Below are 19,113 nucleotides of genomic sequence, written 5' to 3'. Positions count from 1 at the left end.
GCCCACTACCCGGCATGCAATAAATGCGCTCGGGAGTGGGACGCCAGGGCTACCCAGACACTATACCCGCACCGCCGCCAGCCTGAATCCTGTCCCTCGGACCATGAGGGTAGGGGCGTGGCATTGACACGGTTGACCCTCGCAGGCGAACCTACTAGCCGATTGATCCTAGCCGGGCCTTCCAGGACCACCCGTCTTGTCGAAGCAGGGGCCAAAGTGGTGTATTGAAGCTGGGCCCCTCAACCACCAGGATCCCCCTTTCCGAATTTCCACGGGTCGCAGCGCACGGCAAACACGCCGGATTCCATTGATGTAAGCCCGGAACCTAGGCTGTGGGCGTTGGATCCCAGTGATGCTAGTCTGGAAGTCCAGCAGCGTCACTGGGAGGTCCCCTCACCACGTACAGGTGCCCACGTCGAGGGGGGGGGTATTAAACAGCGTGTGTGTGTGTGTGTGTGTGCGCGCGCGCACGCATGTGTGTAATTTAAGTTAAATTAAATTAAATTAACAGTATGTTAGCAAAATGGATAAACCAAATGTGAATGCAATGAAAAATAGTACCATACATACACATAATGAAGAAACAAACTGGGGAGAACCTAAATAAAGAATAAGGGTGTTGTAGAAGGAATATACAAAAATTAATTTAATAATTAATTAATAGCCAATATGGCAATTTAATCAAGCCAATTATAAACAAATTTAGATTGGTGCCTTAGTGTAAGCTAAAACCAAATAAAGTAAAATATCACACACTTTTTGTGTGATGTTTCACTTGACCCAATTTACTTTTGATAAGATGAAGTTATCACCTGAAACTTACCTGTATTCGCGATCGAGCCAAATATACATTATTTCTCCATTCTGTTTTCATCTTGCGGTACTGTGATGATTTAGAATGGACAAACTGCTTAATATAAGGGGAGCTGACTTCTACCCCACCTAAGGATGACTGTAGAGAAGAGCGTGATGTGTTGCTAGTGTGAAGTGTATGTGGCCTACAAAAAAAAAAAAAAAAAAAAATTTAAGAATATTTTAAGAAATATTTATATGACAACAGTAGGTACAGCATTCACCAGGACACATTTTAAGATCTGATTAGAAATTGCAAAAACACACTGCGCACCAACTAAAATATTAGAACCTTGCTGCAACATAAGATAGAAGTTCTCTAATGATGTAAAATCTGCTTTATACATAAGGTATAACCATAGATCTACACAGATATCAGAATATTTGATTTACAACTGAAGGCATATAGCAAAAATTGCATCCACAAACATAAAAATATCTAAATTTTTTAAGGCTAAATATAAATTTAATAGTTATATACAGCATAAAAGCTGCTATAACATAAAATGCTTATATCAGATTTAGCTAGAAAGTTTTAGAATGAATTTTTAAGTTAAAATTGAACTTACTAATTATTTACTTTTATTCCCTTATATTAAATTCTTCCCAATTCCCTGATACCTCTATATGATACCATTTTCTTCTGCCATAATTGGAAGAATTTCTGAAAGTTGTTTATTGATATTGATTTTAGTTACCTCAATATATGCTACTGGATTATGTGTGTTCCTTTCATTCCCTCTAGAGGACATCTGAACAATCCATTGTTTCCATCCGAAATTGTCTCTTGTATAACACCTTTCTCCTCAAATGCTTTGGAAAATGAATGCCAAGTGTACAATGCCTTATTTTTTATCTTTGGAGAACATACTGTCTTCTACTGTTTTGCTCTGCCTTTTTTCTTGGAATCATATTAAAATATCTATTCCTTGTAATGACATTATCTAGAGTGTTTGTTTCTATTTAATTTTTTTCCAGAAGGATGAAAACAAAATTTTGCTCAACTGTTGGTGCCAACTTCAAACTGAACTTCATAAACTTCTACTTTGAATTAATTCAGGGTGGAGGAGAGTTAACAAATCAAAGTACGGTACAAATTCCAAATATGAGTTTTAAAAGGAATATACACACTACTTTCCTTTTCAATGGACTCCAAAAACTGGAAAATAAATGAAATCATTATTTAGACCATAAATTATATATATCAATCAAAATGTCTCTCTTTAGTCCTCAAGCAGGAATGCCAGGTGTATTTTATATGTACAAAAAATAAAGAAATAAAATTAAAAATTAACATATTTATTACAGGGATAACTATGGGAATTTGAGAATTCCTTTATCATAGATTTCACCTTTTGACCTGCATCATTAATTCTGTTAAAACTAAAAGAACAGCAATTAAAAAAAAAGAAAAAAAAAAAAAAAAAAACCAGCTCAGTAGGCATCCAAAAACTATTTTTTGGATGCCTACTGAGCTGGTTTTTATGAAGGTTAAGGAGTTAATTTATGCACATAACATTTCTGTAGCTTTATAAGTAATTTTTTACAAATTTTATATATTTTGAGATTTTTTTTTAAAGATTACATATTCAAAAATCTCAAAATGTGCATTTTTATGATAATGTAACACAAGAAAAATGAATTATTCCAAAGTTAGTTTGCTACTTTTAAATTTAGTATCTATACTTTTTTTTTCAAAATCAGAAACACATTTCTTGAACAATTTTTTTTTCTCAACAGCTTTGCCAGAAATCAATCCCAGGTGTGCTATGAAGAGATACACTGACAAAATTTATCAACTGTATCAACTCATCATGTGATTTTACATAATAAATAAGTCATATTTTGCTTCATGGTCAAAGGAACCTTAAGTTGCAAGATATCATGAATAATATATATGACATTTAACCTTTTTATTTTACAATGATCACCCACTTTGTGTATGCATAATTAAACATGAAGAATTTAAAAAACTAATGAAATGAAAGAAAAATTCCCAAATAGAAATGTGCACATCATTTCCTATGGTTTGAACAATATAAAATAAGAAACAATACTGGAAACCTGAACTAGTTTTCATCCTCAGTACATGGCTTGGAAAGAAAGCTTGTTTTTTTTTTTTTTTTTTTTTAGATTTTAAATTCTCCATGTTTTGATATACATAGATTAGTGAGTAAGTTCTGTTGCAGTACTGCTCAAAATAGTTCCATAATTTTTATAATTTTGTTGTTAATTGTTAAAATTTATCAGCCCAATTTAATTGCAATGATTCTGAAAACACAGATATTTTTGGTTTATTGCAACTTGCACTTCAGTCATGTATGCTCAGCCATCACTTCCATCCAGTAAGATGGTGATCAAATCACTGTTATCATTTTGTTACTGTATTTACTATTCTATGATCAACATAAGTTGTACATATCCAACAAAGTTATTATTAGTTATGGAGTTTTTGAATGATCTTGTGGGCAGCCCAATACAAATGAAAGCAAACTTGACAGTTAATTAATATTTATACCTTTGCTACTCATTGTTGGATTACATCATATGTATTCACAAACAATGTTGGCCATTTCCATGGTGCTGAAAAACAGATGATAAAATACTCTGAAAGAATGACTTACATTTTATATAGTAATCAAATGTTAAGTATAAATTAAATTTTTTTCATGCTTTCTGAAAGATAGTTGAAATAATCAACTTGCTTTGTATACAGGTTCACAGTTTCAGTAATTGGTTCTTTAATTTTTAAACTACAATTTATATGATAAGCTATATTGGAATGTGGCCATATGCAAATTATATGCTCTTGTATCATGATGATATAATGAAATCTAGTTTGTTTTGTGAACTAGTGTAACTTGTTTAAACCAAATAAGCAGGTATTATAATATATTTTCGTAATGTAATATTTACTTGCTTGTGGAATAGATCACCATTTGTATTTCACCTCATAAAGTTAATGTATTGAAGTGAGATAGTGTTATATTTAAAAGCAAGGCCAAAATTATAGCACTATTCATTTCAGATACAAATAATAACTCTCCACTGAAAGCAGGAAATTATTTGTTTAAAAAAAAAAAAAAATGTATTCATTTATTTTTGGTTTGTTCGAAACTTAATTCGATGCAGAATTGGTGAATTACTTCAGAAAAGGGACATGGATAAAACTATTTTAAGGATAATCACACAATTATAACAGAACTAGTCTGGATTCAAATAGAACTCTCGAAGAGAAGGTAAGCACCAAAAGAAAGAAAGGACCGTTCAAAATGGAGACTGTTTCTATACAAGCTGTCCAGACTATTATAACATCCATGGACAAAACAAGCTGGCCATCACTGCCAAACTGTGAAGCACTTACCCAAATGATGATATGTCCTTGCTGGGCAAATATGCCAGCTGAGTTGATAATGATTGAGAACCCAGATGTCCCATTATCTTGTCTGTGCTAGTGAAGATGAGCCCTTCTTCATGAAAGAGTCTTCATTCAACCAGGAGCAAATCTTGGTATTTAGCACAGTTCTGAATATAGCACACCTGAAAAAAAAGTGAAATACTGAATCATGGACGGGACTTTCAAAGTAGTTCCAACTTAATTTCGACAACTATATTGAATTCATGCTCAAGATGAAACAGGTAATAATACCGAACTATCACTACTGGTATATGCCTTTTTGGCAGAAGAGTGCTAAATTCAGGTATTTCAAGAATTAATACTATTTTCATGTTATAAGCCATGAATCAATTATAATTGACTTCAAGCAAGCAATAATTAATGCTTGGAAAGAGAAAACTCTGATGTCATTCAAAAAAGGATGTATGTATTTCAACTTAGTCAGAATATCTCATGTAAAATTCAAAAACTGGGACTGGCAATTCAGATCTTGCTTAGACAAACTACTGCCACATCTTTCTTACTTAAAGCATTTAGGTATTTGAAGAACTTAAGAAAATAAGTTGGACAACTCTCAAACACTTGTAGATGGTTTAAGGAAAATTTATGGTAGGAAGCATCATTCCCATATCTCTGAAAGTGGGCAAACCAAATCATATGTCACCTCTCTTTCCAAATGCTAGTTACTGAATAAACAGGTAGCAGCAAGGAATAATACAAACAGAAAATTTATTGGCAGCATGGCACAGACAAAGTAAATTCTTGACTGGAATGCCTGAGTTTACATGATTGGCAATGCTCTGCAAATGGAAAAATTCAAGAAGAGAAAAGGACTGAAGATTACTGCATGATAGAATACACTAAAATCTCCAGATTAATGGAGGGATAAGAATTAATAACGATCAAACATCAGAAAACTTACAGAAAATGGTAATTTCTTTGGTATTTCTCATTACACTGCTGTACAGATATTACATTATACAGACACAAATATAATGCCGAAAGTGTCATCATATGTAAAATACTGTAACTGAATAATACAATATGTGAAATGCTATTGTTTATATAAGGGAGGATCATATGAAACTTAAACTCTGGATCCTGTGAGACACATTTTAAACAAAATCATCTGCAGCATTCCGACACCTTTCCCATTAAGTAACAAAGTGAGATATATTCTCAGCTAAAATCTTGGTTGCTGGTGGAATCAATCTGTCACAGTCTCTTGGACATCACTGGCCAAGAAAATGTCAGATGTTCGAAGATATGGTAATTCACATGGGGAAAGTCAGGAATGTATGGAGGGTGAGCTCTCTCTCTTATATGGTGAAACAGCGTGTGTGTGTGTGTGTGTGTGTGTGTGTGTGTGTGTGTGTGTGTGTGTGTGTGTGTGTGTGTGTGAGAGAGAGAAGCAATGGCTGTAAGAGGTTTTTGCTCTTACTAGCCTACAGTAACCATTCCAGTGTTTTTCCATAACTGGACATTTAACATAATACCATAAGGCAATCAGTCTACGGGAAATGGTCCTCCTTGGTCAAAAAAGAATGGCAACATAACTTGCACAATGCTGCAAAAGACATGAATTTTCTTTTTCATGGAGGAGAGCTTGCATGCTTTCACTGTTTGTTGTTGTAATTGGGGTTTTTTGGCACAAGGGCTTCCAGGGCCATCTGTGCCTGTTCATGATTTATCAAAACTTCCCTAAATTTCCCAAATTGTGACTATCAGGGACTATTATATATCTTTATGCATCTCAAGTAGTTGAACAGTTATTCAAAATTTGCATTATTGCAAATATGTGTGACAAAGTTAAGGGTCCTTGCAAATTGGATAAAGAGTTCACCTCTTTATCCAATTTACAAGGACTTTCTGGATTTCTGAATTTCTGGATACTTGACTGTTGAGGTCATTCAATGAGGATATGCTTGTCAGCCACGATTGGCAGAAAGAACATCGATGTGGGCTCCCACTCATAAACAAATACAGATGAGTTGGATGGGAATGATCCATGCAGAGTCTTGCCAGAATCACTTCTGCTTGTCTGCTTCTCTTGAAACTAGATACCCACTGCTGTAGTTCTTTTTTTTTTTTTAATCTGCAGGAGTTTATCATTAATTTTAGTTTGCCATAGTTGAGACCAGTGTTTCTTACATGCCGTTTTAATAATGGATTTGTAGTCGCTGGCTCATGCGTTTAGTCTCTATATTGTAGTGTGAGCACAACTTGTTAATCAACGAAGCCATTATCCAGCACCAGATGTTCCATGCCCATATGAGCTGTGTTTAGTTTGTCATTCAAGCATTTTGCTACTCTAGAAGCAATGAATTTACTATAATGCAGATGACAGGAAATCATGATGTGGACATTGGCATCACTGGCTGACTTCAGTTGCTATCAAATGTAGGATTACATTGATCAACCAGTATTTTATCATATGCCTTTTGCATGGCCACCTGATTAATGGCAACTAGGAGGTAGCAAGTGCTGCCACCTGTTAAAATTTCTTACATCACTGAAAAACTGCTCCACACTTTAAGAACACTTTAAGAAGTTATCCTTGTACATGGCTGCCATATAGTGATAAAATGGCTGTTGGAATTTCTGCTTAAGTTAAAAAAAAAAAAAAAAAAAAACAGTATTATGGCCCAGTGTATAACTTTGGACAAATCCATGTTCCTACCCATGCATGATGTAATGTAACTATGCATGTGCATGCCTTAATTTGCCCTGATGCAGATCAGAACATTCAAAGAGTTGATGTTTTATTTGATCCATTCTTATAATTTGCAAAAATTTTTTTGTATTACATAAAGTTTATGTAATAAAAGTGTTATAGTGAATACATATACTTTTTGATGGTTTACCTGGGCAAAGAATAATTGCCAAAAAGTGCATATAGTTTCAGGCTTCTATAAAGCCTGAAAATTTCATTTTCATACTGATTTTTGACAAAATGTTAATTTAAAGAATAAAATACTGTAAATTAGTCAGTCATTTTTTTTTTCTTGTAAAGATAAATGAATTAAAATTTAGATTTTAATGTATCCACTGTAACAAATGATTGTTTTCAATGTGCTCAAACTTCAAGGGTAGAAGAGTTTTTTTTTTTTTTTTATCATTAGCCATATGGTGCAAGGAAGCCTGAGGCTTATGCTGAACCAGCCAAAAAAAAATTTCTGAATTACCATGAGAGAGAGAGAGAGAGAGAGAGAGAGAGTAAACAAGAGTCAGAAGTAGAGGGGATTCATCAAGAAACAGAAGAATGATGATATCCAGCTCAGGACCCTGGGTGTGCCAAGCCCAAACTCACCAGATGTGAGTCCCTGGGGTTAAATTATTGTCACTGAAGAGGGAACACATGCCATATTCATGACATGGAACATATCAATATTTTCACATTATATGTTAAACATAAGGAAGGCACCCAGGGTGGATAGGACCTATCCAGTTATATTAAAGGAGGTGGCAAAGGAAATAAGCAAACCCCCAGCCATAATTATGAGAGCATCCTTGGACTCAGGGGAAGTACCCACAGGCTGGGGTGACACGAATAATTACAGACCTGTTAGTTTGACTTCTGTTCCAAGGAAAATAATGGAGTCACTGGTTAAAGAAGAATTGCAGGATCATCTAGACAAGACAGTAGTAATAATTCAGACACAGCATGAGTTTGTCAAGGGGAAAGTCTTGTCTGACCAATTTGATTGGATGTGGTCACAAAGAAACTGGATGCAAAAAATAATTTTGATATCAAAATTGATATTAAAGACTTGACTTTAAAGAAAGCTTTTGATACTGTTGCACATGGAAGACTACTGTACAAATTTGAGCAGTATGGCATTAAGGGCAAGTTGCTACAATGGATAAAAGGATGGTTGAGTGGGAGAAGACAGAGAGTGGTAATCAATGGATGCTGCTCTACATGGATTAATGTTATTAGTGGAGTTCTCCAGGGTTCGGTGTTGGGCCCACTGCTGTTTTCAGTATTTATCAATGATATTGATGAAGGTATATCAGAGTTGAGGATTGATCACGATACGAAGATTGGCAGGGTTGTTAATGACAGTAATGATAGTACGCCACTGCAACAGGATCTGAAAAAGTTGAGTAGATGGGCTGAGAGGTGGCAACTGAAGTTTAACATTGACAAATGTTAAGTACTGCATATGGGTAGCAGTAACCCCTGAGTTCTGTATCAACTGGGTGTTACTACACTCAGGGTAGTGGAGAATGAAAAGGATCTGGGGGTAATTGTGCAGTCAGATATGAAGTTTTCTGAACTGTGCAAAAAGGCTGCAAGAGTAGCTCATGGTGTCTTGTCAATGATATACAGGAACTTTGCTAGCAGGGATAAGGGGGTGATTGTCCCCTTGTATAAGGCAATGGTCAGGCCATACCTTGAGTACTGTATACAGATCTGGAGGCCTGATTTTAGGAAGGATGTAGAGCTGCTAGAACAAGTACAAAGAAGGGCAACCAGATTGGTGAGGGGGAACAGAGGGGTGCTCTTACTAAGAAAGGCTTAAGTTCTGCAAATTGCAACTTCTGGAGACTAGGCACCTGCGAGATGATCTAATCAAGGCATATAAGGCCTTGAATGGATTGAGCAAGCTCAATGCTAATGGGATTCTTCCTCTTGCTCAGATTACTCACCTGATGGGGCATAAATTTAAATTCAGGAAAGACAATTGTAGAATAGATGTGCGGAAATTCGTCTTTAGCCAGCGGATGGTTGATAGTTGGAACAAACTTCCATCTGTTGCAGAAGAGGTCAGCAACTTAAATAAGTTCAAGGCAGAACTAGACAAACATTTGGAGTGAATGGATGGGTGAAATGGGAAAGGTGCTTTTTCTTTTTTGTTGTTGCTTGGGTTTTATTAGCACATTAGCGACTAAGGCTATAATGCACCAAAACCTGGTCATAAAAAGTAAAATTTTCAGTGGCTTAATGATTTAGGTCACTAAGTCAAGGTATAAAAACAAGTATAAACTAAAAGACAAATATCAGTAAACAAGTAACAATAACAAGGTAGATTTTTTAAATATGAGTGAAAAGGTTTACTGATTTCAAAAAGCTAAAAATAGCAGACACATGGTCATTGTCGGATAAAATCGGCTCAGTCAGATGGTTAAAAGCGGTCAAACGGATATTGCTAAAATCTGGACAGTCAATTAAAATGTGTCTAATTGATAAAATTGTGCCACAGGACTCACACATAGGAGGGTCATCAGCCCTCAGCAAAAACGAATGAGTCAAATAACTATGTCCTATGCGGGTCCGGGCAAGAACAACTTCCTCCTTACGATTCCTGCTCAGACTAGACTGCCACGGTTCAATTACAGGCTTTATACGATATAATTTATTCGTAGTCTGTCTATTCCACGAATCTTGCCATTGGGAGTGTATCTTCTCGTGCATTATTTGCCTTTAGTCTGTATAGGGGACTGACAGGCAGCGGTTATTATTGGGAATTGCTGTTTTGGCTGCGGTGTCAGGCAAATCATTTCCCCGAATCCCAACGTGGCCAGGAATCCAGCAGAAGCGGATATCATATTCACGTTCACGGAAGAAGTGAACCTTCTGCTGAATGCTAGACAGAACTGGATGAGAATTATATCTCACAGTTATTAAAGCCTGTAACACGCTGAGAGAACTGGAATATAAAATGAACTGTTGGTATAGGCATTTACTAATGTGATCCAAGGCTAACTCTATAGCATGCAGCTCTGCAGTAAATATGCTGCATTCAGAGGAAATCTGCTCCGATGTGGTGCTGTCTGTAAAGACAGCAGCCGAATCCACATATGATTCCGACTTCGAACCGTCTGTGTAAACTGGCGCGAAGTCAGAATGTTCAGCTCGGTGTGCTGAATAAAGCTGCAGGTAGACAGATGATGGAGTGTCCGACTTTCCCCAATTTCTAAGGGACAAGTCACATGTTGGAACATGAGCATGCCAGGGTGAAAAGAGTTGCTTTGGTGTTTGGGCAACCTTGTCTACCTTGATATTAAGTTCTTTGAGTAGCTCTTGGAGACGAATACCAAAAGGACGATTGGCAGTCTTATGGGTGTTGTACAAATTTTCCTATCTTGGCTCAAAAAGGAATGGCCACGTAGGATGGTCTGGCAGGGATTTTAGTTTTAAAGCGTACTTTAAAGACAACTGATTACGTCGAAGCATTAATGGCGGTTCATTTGCTTCGACGTATAAGCTCTGGACAGGAGATGTTCGATATGCTCCAATAGCTGTACGGAGAGCCAGACGATGGACAGGATCCAGCCAACGAAGTACACTGTCTCTGGCCGAATTGTATACCAGGGACCTGTAATCTAGTCTGGATCGTACAAGTGCACAGTACATGCGTAGTAGGGTGCATCGATCCGCACCCCAAGATGCAGAGGAAAGAGAGCGCAGAATATTCAAGCCTCTTGTGCACTTTGTGCGGAGTTGACGGATGTGATCCAGAAAGGTCAGCTTTTTATCAAATACGAGTCCCAAGAATTTTGTGTCTGCCACTACTGGAATAGCATTTTGTCAGAGCCTTAATTCAGGTTCAGGATGAAGATTATGCTTACGACAAAAATGTACGCAAACGGTCTTCTCCGGCGAGAACCTGAAGCCATTAGCAATTGCCCAGGAATTAAGGCGATCAATGGCTTTTTGCAGTTGTCTTTCAATAACCCTCATGTTGCATGACTGACGAAATATGTTAAAGTCATCAACATAGAGGGCACTGTTTACAGTTGGAGGAAGTTGTTCTGTGATGGAATTTACTCTGATGGATGGCGAAAAGTGTGACACTTAAAACTGATCCTTATGGTACTTCCTCCTCTTGGCTGAAGGAACGAGAGAGTGAGGATCCCACATGAACTTGGAAAGATCGATTGGCTAGAAAGTTTTTAATAAAAATGGGGAGTTGCCCTCTAAGACCAAGGCTATGCAGATCTTTTAAGATGCCAAATCTCCAAGTTGTGTCATATGCTTTCTCCATGGCAAAGAACACTGACACCAAGTGTTCATGTTTTAGGAAAGCATCCTGGATGGATGTTTCCAGTCTAATAAGATGGTCCAAAGTGGACCGGTTCCTTCGGAAGCTGCAGTGGATGTTGGAGAGGTCATTTGATTCTAAATACCACATTAAACGAAAATTAACCATTCTCTCCAGGATTTTGCACAGACAGCTAGTCAGAGCAATAGGATGATAATTAGTAGTGACTTTTGGATCCTTTCCTGGCTTAGCAAAGGCAAGAATGATTGCCTTGCGCCAGGAATCCGGAAACTGCCCTTCAATAAAGATTCTGTTATATAGAATGAGCGGATAATCCATAGATTTTGGTGAAAGATGCTTAATCATTTCATAATGGATGCCATCTGGTCCAACAACACTTGCTTTGGAAAGAATAAGAGCTCTTTTCAGTTCCTGTATAGTGAATAGCCTGTTGTACTGATAGACGCTCTTAGACTTAAAATTAAGTGCCTGTTTTTCGATTTTATGTTTCAGGACCAGGAACTCTGGGGAATATGAAGATGTTGCAGAGATGTTAGAGAATGTTTCCCCAAGTGAATTGGCTATTGCAGTTGGATCTGCAATAGTGCATCCATTATAATCTAGGATTGAAGAAGGGTGGGATGTATATTTTCCCTTCATTTTCCAGATTTTATCCCAGACCAACTTAGTACTAGTGCACTGAGTAATTGATGAAGTAAAACGGATCCACGATTCCTTTGCTTTGGCTCGTGCGCATTTAAAGGCTATAAGGTTGGTCGTGGTAGAATATCGGCAAAATATTCCCCACGCTTTGTTTTGAGCCTTTTTTGCTGTTGTGCATTGTGAATTCCACCAAGGTTTGGGAAATGGTGGGAACTGGGCAGATGTTTTTGGAACAGCATTCACAGCTGCTTGGACAATAATTTCTGTGATGTTGGAGAGGCATCATTGATAGGCTCCTGACTGACGGTACTGAGGTCAAAATTTGCCTGATGTTGGAAGGCAGTCCAGTCAGCCTGATCAATCTTCCATCGTGGTAACCTGAAAGGAAGACACGGTCTCCCACTGTGTAAAGAGGTATCACAGGGAAGTGATCACTTCCGTATGGGTTCTCCTCCACTTCCCAAGTGAGTGAAGGGAGTAGAGAGGGGGAGCAGATAGAGAGATCAATGGCAGAAAAGGTACGGGTAGGCATGTGGAAGAAGGTGTTTGTTCCACTATTTAAAAGGGAAAGGTCATTGTCATTTAGCATACGCTCTATGACTCATCCCCTTCCGTTGATGTTAGCACTACCTCACAGGGTATTATGTCCATTAAAATTCCCAAGAAGTAAGAAAGGGGGAGGCAACTGCGTTACAAGATCATCAAGGTCTTCCTGGGAGATGTCAGTCCCAGGTGGCAAATAAATAGAGCAGACCGTTAATAAAAATCCCACTGTAAGGCGAATTGCAACAGCTTCTATGCTAGTTGTAATTAGCAAGGGCTGAACTGGGGTCTGGTTGCCCACAAGGATAGCCACTCCTCCATGAGTAGGACCATCCGCAATTCTATTCTTACGAAAAATTGTGATGTTATGCATTGTGGGATCATCATTTGCCTTTAGGTAAGTCTCCTGCAAGCAAAAGCAAACTGGCTCGTGCTTTTGCAGGAGGGCCTTGATGTCATCAGTATTTCGCCGGAATCCACGACAATTCCATTGTAGGAATTTAGGCATTATTTAGGCTTGGTGGGTACATCAGGCGGCTTCTGAGGTGCTGAGGGTATACTTTTGTCAATCTTGGATTTATCATTTTTGGGGAAGAATGGACGCTAACCCGTGTCCATTTCTTCCTCCGCAAAGAATTCCAAGACTGATTCATCCGGTACCTCCTTGTCCTCAATATCCATTGTTTCTATTATTACTGTTGGCTCTTTACCACTTGGTTTTGGTAGATATAGGAGTGGCAGCTGACTGCATTTTTTTGGTGGGCTTTTGTGAACTCAATAAATAGCGGGCAATCGGTGTGAATGACTCTCTTGGTGGTACAGTCATCATAGTGCACTTCACAGAAACCTTCTGGGCATGAGATTTTTTTTTTTTTTTGTTGGCTGATGCTATATAAGCTTGCTTTTTTGCTAATGCTAATGTGCGTTCTCAATTTCATCTCATTAAATGTTAAAAGGAAATAAAAATGCAACCCACAAAACCTGTAAGCATACTACTAATCTTAGTTAAGAGAGAGAAAACCTGAATTTACTCGGTGTGAATCCTTACTGTTTGGTTGTTTGTTTGTTTGAAGATTCTTTAGTGAATTAGTTCATATTATACTAGATGTGATATTATGTTTACATAAATGTGTGTTTGTGCAATGAATATGTTTACATCTGCATTATTATTTTAGGCAGATGTTGTTTACTGTGTCCAGGGCTACTAAGGACAAATGCTAAGATAAAGTTGTGTTATATACTAAAATCTATTAAATAGTTGGATCCATTTAAAGAAAATAAATAATTCACCCAAATTTGCATTGTCTCTTATGAAGAGCTAACATACAAAGTATATGTATCTCAGAAGTGTTAAATACAGAAGGCGCTGACTCTCTTTAAAAATTACAGCTGTGAGTTACAGGCTACGAAAAGCGATAAGTGTTTGCCTTTTTATTTACACAATTGTTATTTTATATTGTACTTAATACGTTGTCTTATAGTTATAGTTACGCTGGTTATTTTTATTTTAATTTAGATAAAGAGTTTTTGTGGATTAGTACTTAATATATGTAAAACCGTTATTTCGTTCGAATCTTGCAGCCATTGTTTTTGTATATAGTGGTAGGGAATTCAAATTTTTAATTGAGGTAGCTAGGTAGCTCTAACGCATAATTATATAGAGTAATACGATTCACTGTTTCTATTGGATAGCGTAGTATTGACATTTAATTAATTTAATTTATTGATCTTATTAATTTAAAATAGCATGCCCCAAACTAGAGCAGCAAAGCAACAGGCACAAAGTGCCAGGAGTGCTGTGACTCTGGGGAGAACTGAAGGGGGCGATTCTCCAACGCATCACAGCCTAAAAAAATGTGCAAGTTGTGAAATGTTTGCCGAACTCTCTGGAATGGAACATGATATTGCCATGGAGGATGCCTTTGTGTGCGCACGATGTAAGGAGTGTAAGGAAATCAGGTGAAAACTCAGCGTTGTTATGGGCCTATATGAGAGTTTGATGGACAGGGTGGATGCCCTCAAAAGATCTAAATTGAAGGGCCCATCAGGCTCACAGCTGCCCACATCAACGCCAGAGCTTGCACTTGGTCATCACGCAACACAGCGGCAACCCCCAAGGCAGAATGCGCTGGTCCCACAGGAACTAGTAGTTGTTGGTGACTCTATTGTCAGGGAAACGGGGAACATGCTTTGTAAAAAGGATAGATGGAACAGGACCAGGGTATGTCTGCCAGGGGCAAAGATTGATGACGTTGTAGAGCGGATATCATCTTTTAAGGGCACAAAAGGTGATATAGTTGTACACATTGGCACTAATGCCAATGTGTACAACTACTCTTAGTTGGCACTAAGAGTAGGAGACTGGCAGAATTACTTAACAAGTACAGGTCACTGTTGAACAAAAGCCGAGAATTAGGGTTGAATTTGAAAGTGTCTGCAATTCTGCCCAGACACGATAGGAGGGAGTATATGATGAGAGCCTTGTCGATCAATTCGGCCCTGGAAAGATTCTGCAAGGCTCAAGGGATAGAATCTTTTTCAGACTGGTCTGTACTTGTTAACAGGAGAGACTGCTTCTACAGGGATGGGATCTTAAATAGAAAGGGTGCAAGAATATTTGCTGATGCTATCGAGGCATAGTGTTAGGTGGGTCGGAAAACTGATAGCGTGGGGGAATACAAGGACTAATAGATTAACAGTAGCCGTAGGCAGAGGCGAAAGTGATTCTTGCACAACTTCTATTAGAATAAGTAGCGACCTGGAGCGAGTGGTGTTGGGGGTTTCAGGGACGGATGGCAGTCATCCTGAAATAGGTGGGTATATGGGATGTGTTAGGGTAACTAGGAATAGGAATAGGAGCATGTATGCTTGCATGTATACCAATGCTAGAAGTATAGTAAATAAATTTGATGAATTTGAAGTGTTGGTCAAGACATCAAAGGCGGATACAGGTCACTGTTGAACAAAAGCCGAGAATTAGGGTTGAATTTGAAAGTGTCTGCAATTCTGCCCAGACACGATAGGAGGGAGTATATGATGAGAGCCTTGTCGATCAATTCGGGTTGAATTTGAAAGTGTCTGCAATTCTGCCCAGACACGATAGGAGGGAGTATATGATGAGAGCCTTGTCGATCAATTCGGCCATGGAAAGATTCTGCAAGGCTCAAGGGATAGAATCTTTTTCAGACTGGTCTGTACTTGTTAACAGGAGAGACTGCTTCTACAGGGATGGGATCTTAAATAGAAAGGGTGCAAGAATATTTGCTGATGCTATCGAGGCATAGTGTTAGGTGGGTCGGAAAACTGATAGCGTGGGGGAATACAAGGACTAATAGATTAACAGTAGCCGTAGGCAGAGGCGAAAGTGATTCTTGCACAACTTCTATTAGAATAAGTAGCGACCTGGAGCGAGTGGTGTTGGGGGTTTCAGGGACGGATGGCAGTCATCCTGAAATAGGTGGGTATATGGGATGTGTTAGGGTAACTAGGAATAGGAATAGGAGCATGTATGCTTGCATGTATACCAATGCTAGAAGTATAGTAAATAAATTTGATGAATTTGAAGTGTTGGTCAAGACATCAAAGGCGGATATTGTTGGGATAGCAGAGACGTGGTGTCACACAGATATAAGGAATGCAGAACTGGAATTTGAGGAGTACAATGTGTACAGAAAGGATAGACAGGATAGAAAGGGAGGAGGTGTTATGCTGTTAATTAAGAAAAACATAAAATCAAAAGAAGTGCACCCAGTTGTTATAGATGAGCAATGCACTGTTGAGTCAGTTTGGTGTGACATAAGCACTGCGAAATCAAAAATAAGAGTAGGAGTGTGTTATAGGCCTAATGACTCGAATGAGTACAATGAACAATTGAACAGAGAAATAGAGTGGGCTAGTAAATCAGAATGTCTTATAATGGGGGATTTTAACTTCCCAGATATTGACTGGAACTTGTGGGTGGGTTGGTCACTCACGCACTAGTCAGACTTTTGTGGATTTATTGGATGATTGTTTTCTGCAGCAGCATGTTCGAGAGGCAACCAGAGAGAGTAATACTCTTGATCTGGTTATCAGCAGTTATCATTTGTGTATTAAGAATTTGCAGATAAAGGAACCACTAGGTGGCAGTGATCACAGTGTACTGATGTGGGATTTACTTAAAGATTTAATTACCATCAGGGGTAAAGGAAAGGGTTTTTGCTTCCGTAAAGGTGAGTACAGTGGTCTCAGAAAGTTTTTAAATTCTGCACAATGGGATCAACTGACGATGTTACCAACAGTAAATTCTAAGTGGGAAGCATTCAAGGAATTAATCGTGGATGCTACTAAAAGTTTCATACCTATTAATAAATATTGTTCAGGGTTTAGGCCTAAATGGTTATCTAATGAACTAATGAGACTCGTAACAGGGAAGAAAAATGCATGGGATGCATATAAATTATCAAGCGACTCAGAAGCCTATGGCAGATATAAGCTAGTCTGTAATCAGGTCACAAAGGAGGTTAGGCAGATTACGAGAAATCCTTGGCAAAAGATGCTAAGAAAAACAGCAAGGATTTCTTTACTTATATAAACTCTAAAAGGAAGGGGATGAATCTGATTGGTCCACTTGACATCAATGGTTCAACTGTTGATGATCCTGTTCAGATAGCAAACAAACTGAATGAGTATTTTGCATCTACATTCACACATGAGGAATTATTAAGGTTTGAAAATGGCAGAAGGTTATCAAATTGTAGCAGGGTGCTTAATGATTTTGTAATAACTGAGAGCAAAGTGGAGGAGAAATTGTTGAAGTTAAACATAAGAAAGGCACCTGGGGTGGATGGGATCTATCCAGTTATATTAAAGGAGGCGGCAAAGCAACTAAGCAAATCCTTAGCCATAATTATGAGAGCATCCTTGGACTCAGGGGAGGTCCCCACGGACTGGAGATGTGCAAATGTATCCCCAATTCACAAAGGGGGATCAAACGGTGACACGAGTAATTACAGACCAGTTAGTTTAACTTCTGTTCCGGGTAAAATAATGGAGTCACTGGTTAAAGATGCATTGCAGGATCATCTAGACAAGACTGCAGCAATAATTCAGACACAGCATGGGTTTGTTAAGGGAAAGTCTTGTCTGACAAATTTGATAGGATATTATGATGTGGTTACAAAAGAACTGGATGCAAAAAATAATTTTGATATCATATATCTGGATTTCAGGAGAGCTTTTGACACTGTTGTGCATGAAACACTATTGTACAAATTGGAGCAGAATGGTATTAAAGGTAAGTTGCTACAGTGGATAAAAGGATGGTTAAGTGGGAGAAGACAGAGGGTGGTAATCAATATGTGCTGCTCTTTGTGGATTAATGTTATTAGTGGAGTCACACAGGGTTCGGTGTTGGGTCCACTGTTGTTTTGTATATTTATCAATGATATTGATGAAGGTATATCAGGCTTAATGTCGAAGTTTGCAGATGATACAAAGGTTGGCAGAGTTGCTAACAGTGTGCTACTGGAACAGGAACAAGAAAATTTGGGCAGATGGGCTAAGAAGTGGCAACTGAATTTTAACCTTGGCAAATGCAAAGTACTGCATATGGGTAGAAGTAACCCCAGAGAAACATACCAACTGTGTGGAACTACACTTAAGGTGGTAGAAAATGAAAAAGACCTGGGAGTAATTGTGCAGACAGATATGAAGTTTTCTGAGCAATGCAGACAGGCTACCAGGCAGGGCAGGTCATGGGGTTTTGTCAATGATATACTGTATAGGAATTTTGCTAGCCGGGAAAAGGAGGTGATTGTCCCTCTGTATAATGCAATGGTCAGGCCACGCCTTGAGTACTGTGTACAGGTCTGGAGGCTTCATTTTAGGAAGGATGTAGATTTGCTTGAGCATGTACAGAGAAAGGCAACACGATTAGTGAGGGGAATGAAGGGATTCTCTTACCAAGAGAGGCTTAAGTTCTGCAAATTGCAGTGGCTGGAGACTAGGCACCTTCGCAGTGATCTGATTGAGGTGTATAAGGCCTTGAATGGGTTGAGCACGCTGAATTCTGATGGGATCCTTCGACTTGTTCAGATTACGAACCCAAGGGGGCATAAATTGAAATCGAGGAAAGACAGATGTAGAATAGATGTGTGGAAATTTGCCTTTAGCCAGCGGGTAGTTATTTGCTGGAATAAACTTGCATCTGTCGTGGACGTTGATAGGTTAAAAAAATTTAAGGAGGAACTGGACAAACATTTAGAAGGAATTTTTTTTGTAAATTTTTTTCTTTTCTTTTTTTTTTTTTGGCTGATGCTGCATAAGCTCATACACTTGCTTTCTTGCATCACATGCCACTACTACTACTACTACAGAGTAACAAGTACATACATGATCATATGAGTATGTCCATCAGGTGTTCTTGCGTGGACCATCTTTTCCTGCATCTCAAGCTCGCTGTTCACAATTGCTTTATGGATGTTTAGTTGTTATTACCTGAGCATGTCAAATTTGTTTTCATTATTCTTGATACACTTTTTTTTTTGATGGATTTACAATCTAAATGGTACCTGATAATAAAATGAATCTGGAATGGCTAGATGTTTAGCCGCTTGATCTGGAGATTCATTTCCATTTGACCTTTAGGTGTCTAATTTAAATTTTATACCAATTTTGGGGAAACAACTA

At 38.2% G+C, this 19,113-nt stretch overlaps 1 protein-coding gene across 5 annotated transcripts in view; it reads right to left on the bottom strand.

Annotated features, from left to right (window-relative positions):
• Nucleotides 1–19,113, bottom strand: part of LOC150080216 (histone-lysine N-methyltransferase 2C-like) — a 1,301,638-nt gene that overhangs the window by 21,740 nt on the left and 1,260,785 nt on the right. For all 5 annotated transcript variants that reach the window (XM_090381514.1, XM_090381519.1, XM_090381517.1 and 2 more), the window contains one exon: nucleotides 824–998. In XM_090381514.1, the coding sequence (XP_090237640.1) occupies nucleotides 824–998 (175 nt within the window). The remainder of the gene's footprint in view (nucleotides 1–823; nucleotides 999–19,113) is intronic.

Source organism: Mastigoproctus giganteus, chromosome 9 (assembly GCF_048544385.1).
Source record: "Mastigoproctus giganteus isolate SK-2022 chromosome 9, ASM4854438v1, whole genome shotgun sequence".
NCBI lineage: Eukaryota > Metazoa > Arthropoda > Arachnida > Uropygi > Thelyphonidae > Mastigoproctus > Mastigoproctus giganteus.
Note: the sequence above shows the minus strand (reverse complement) of the source record. Positions and strands in the feature narration are given on the sequence as shown.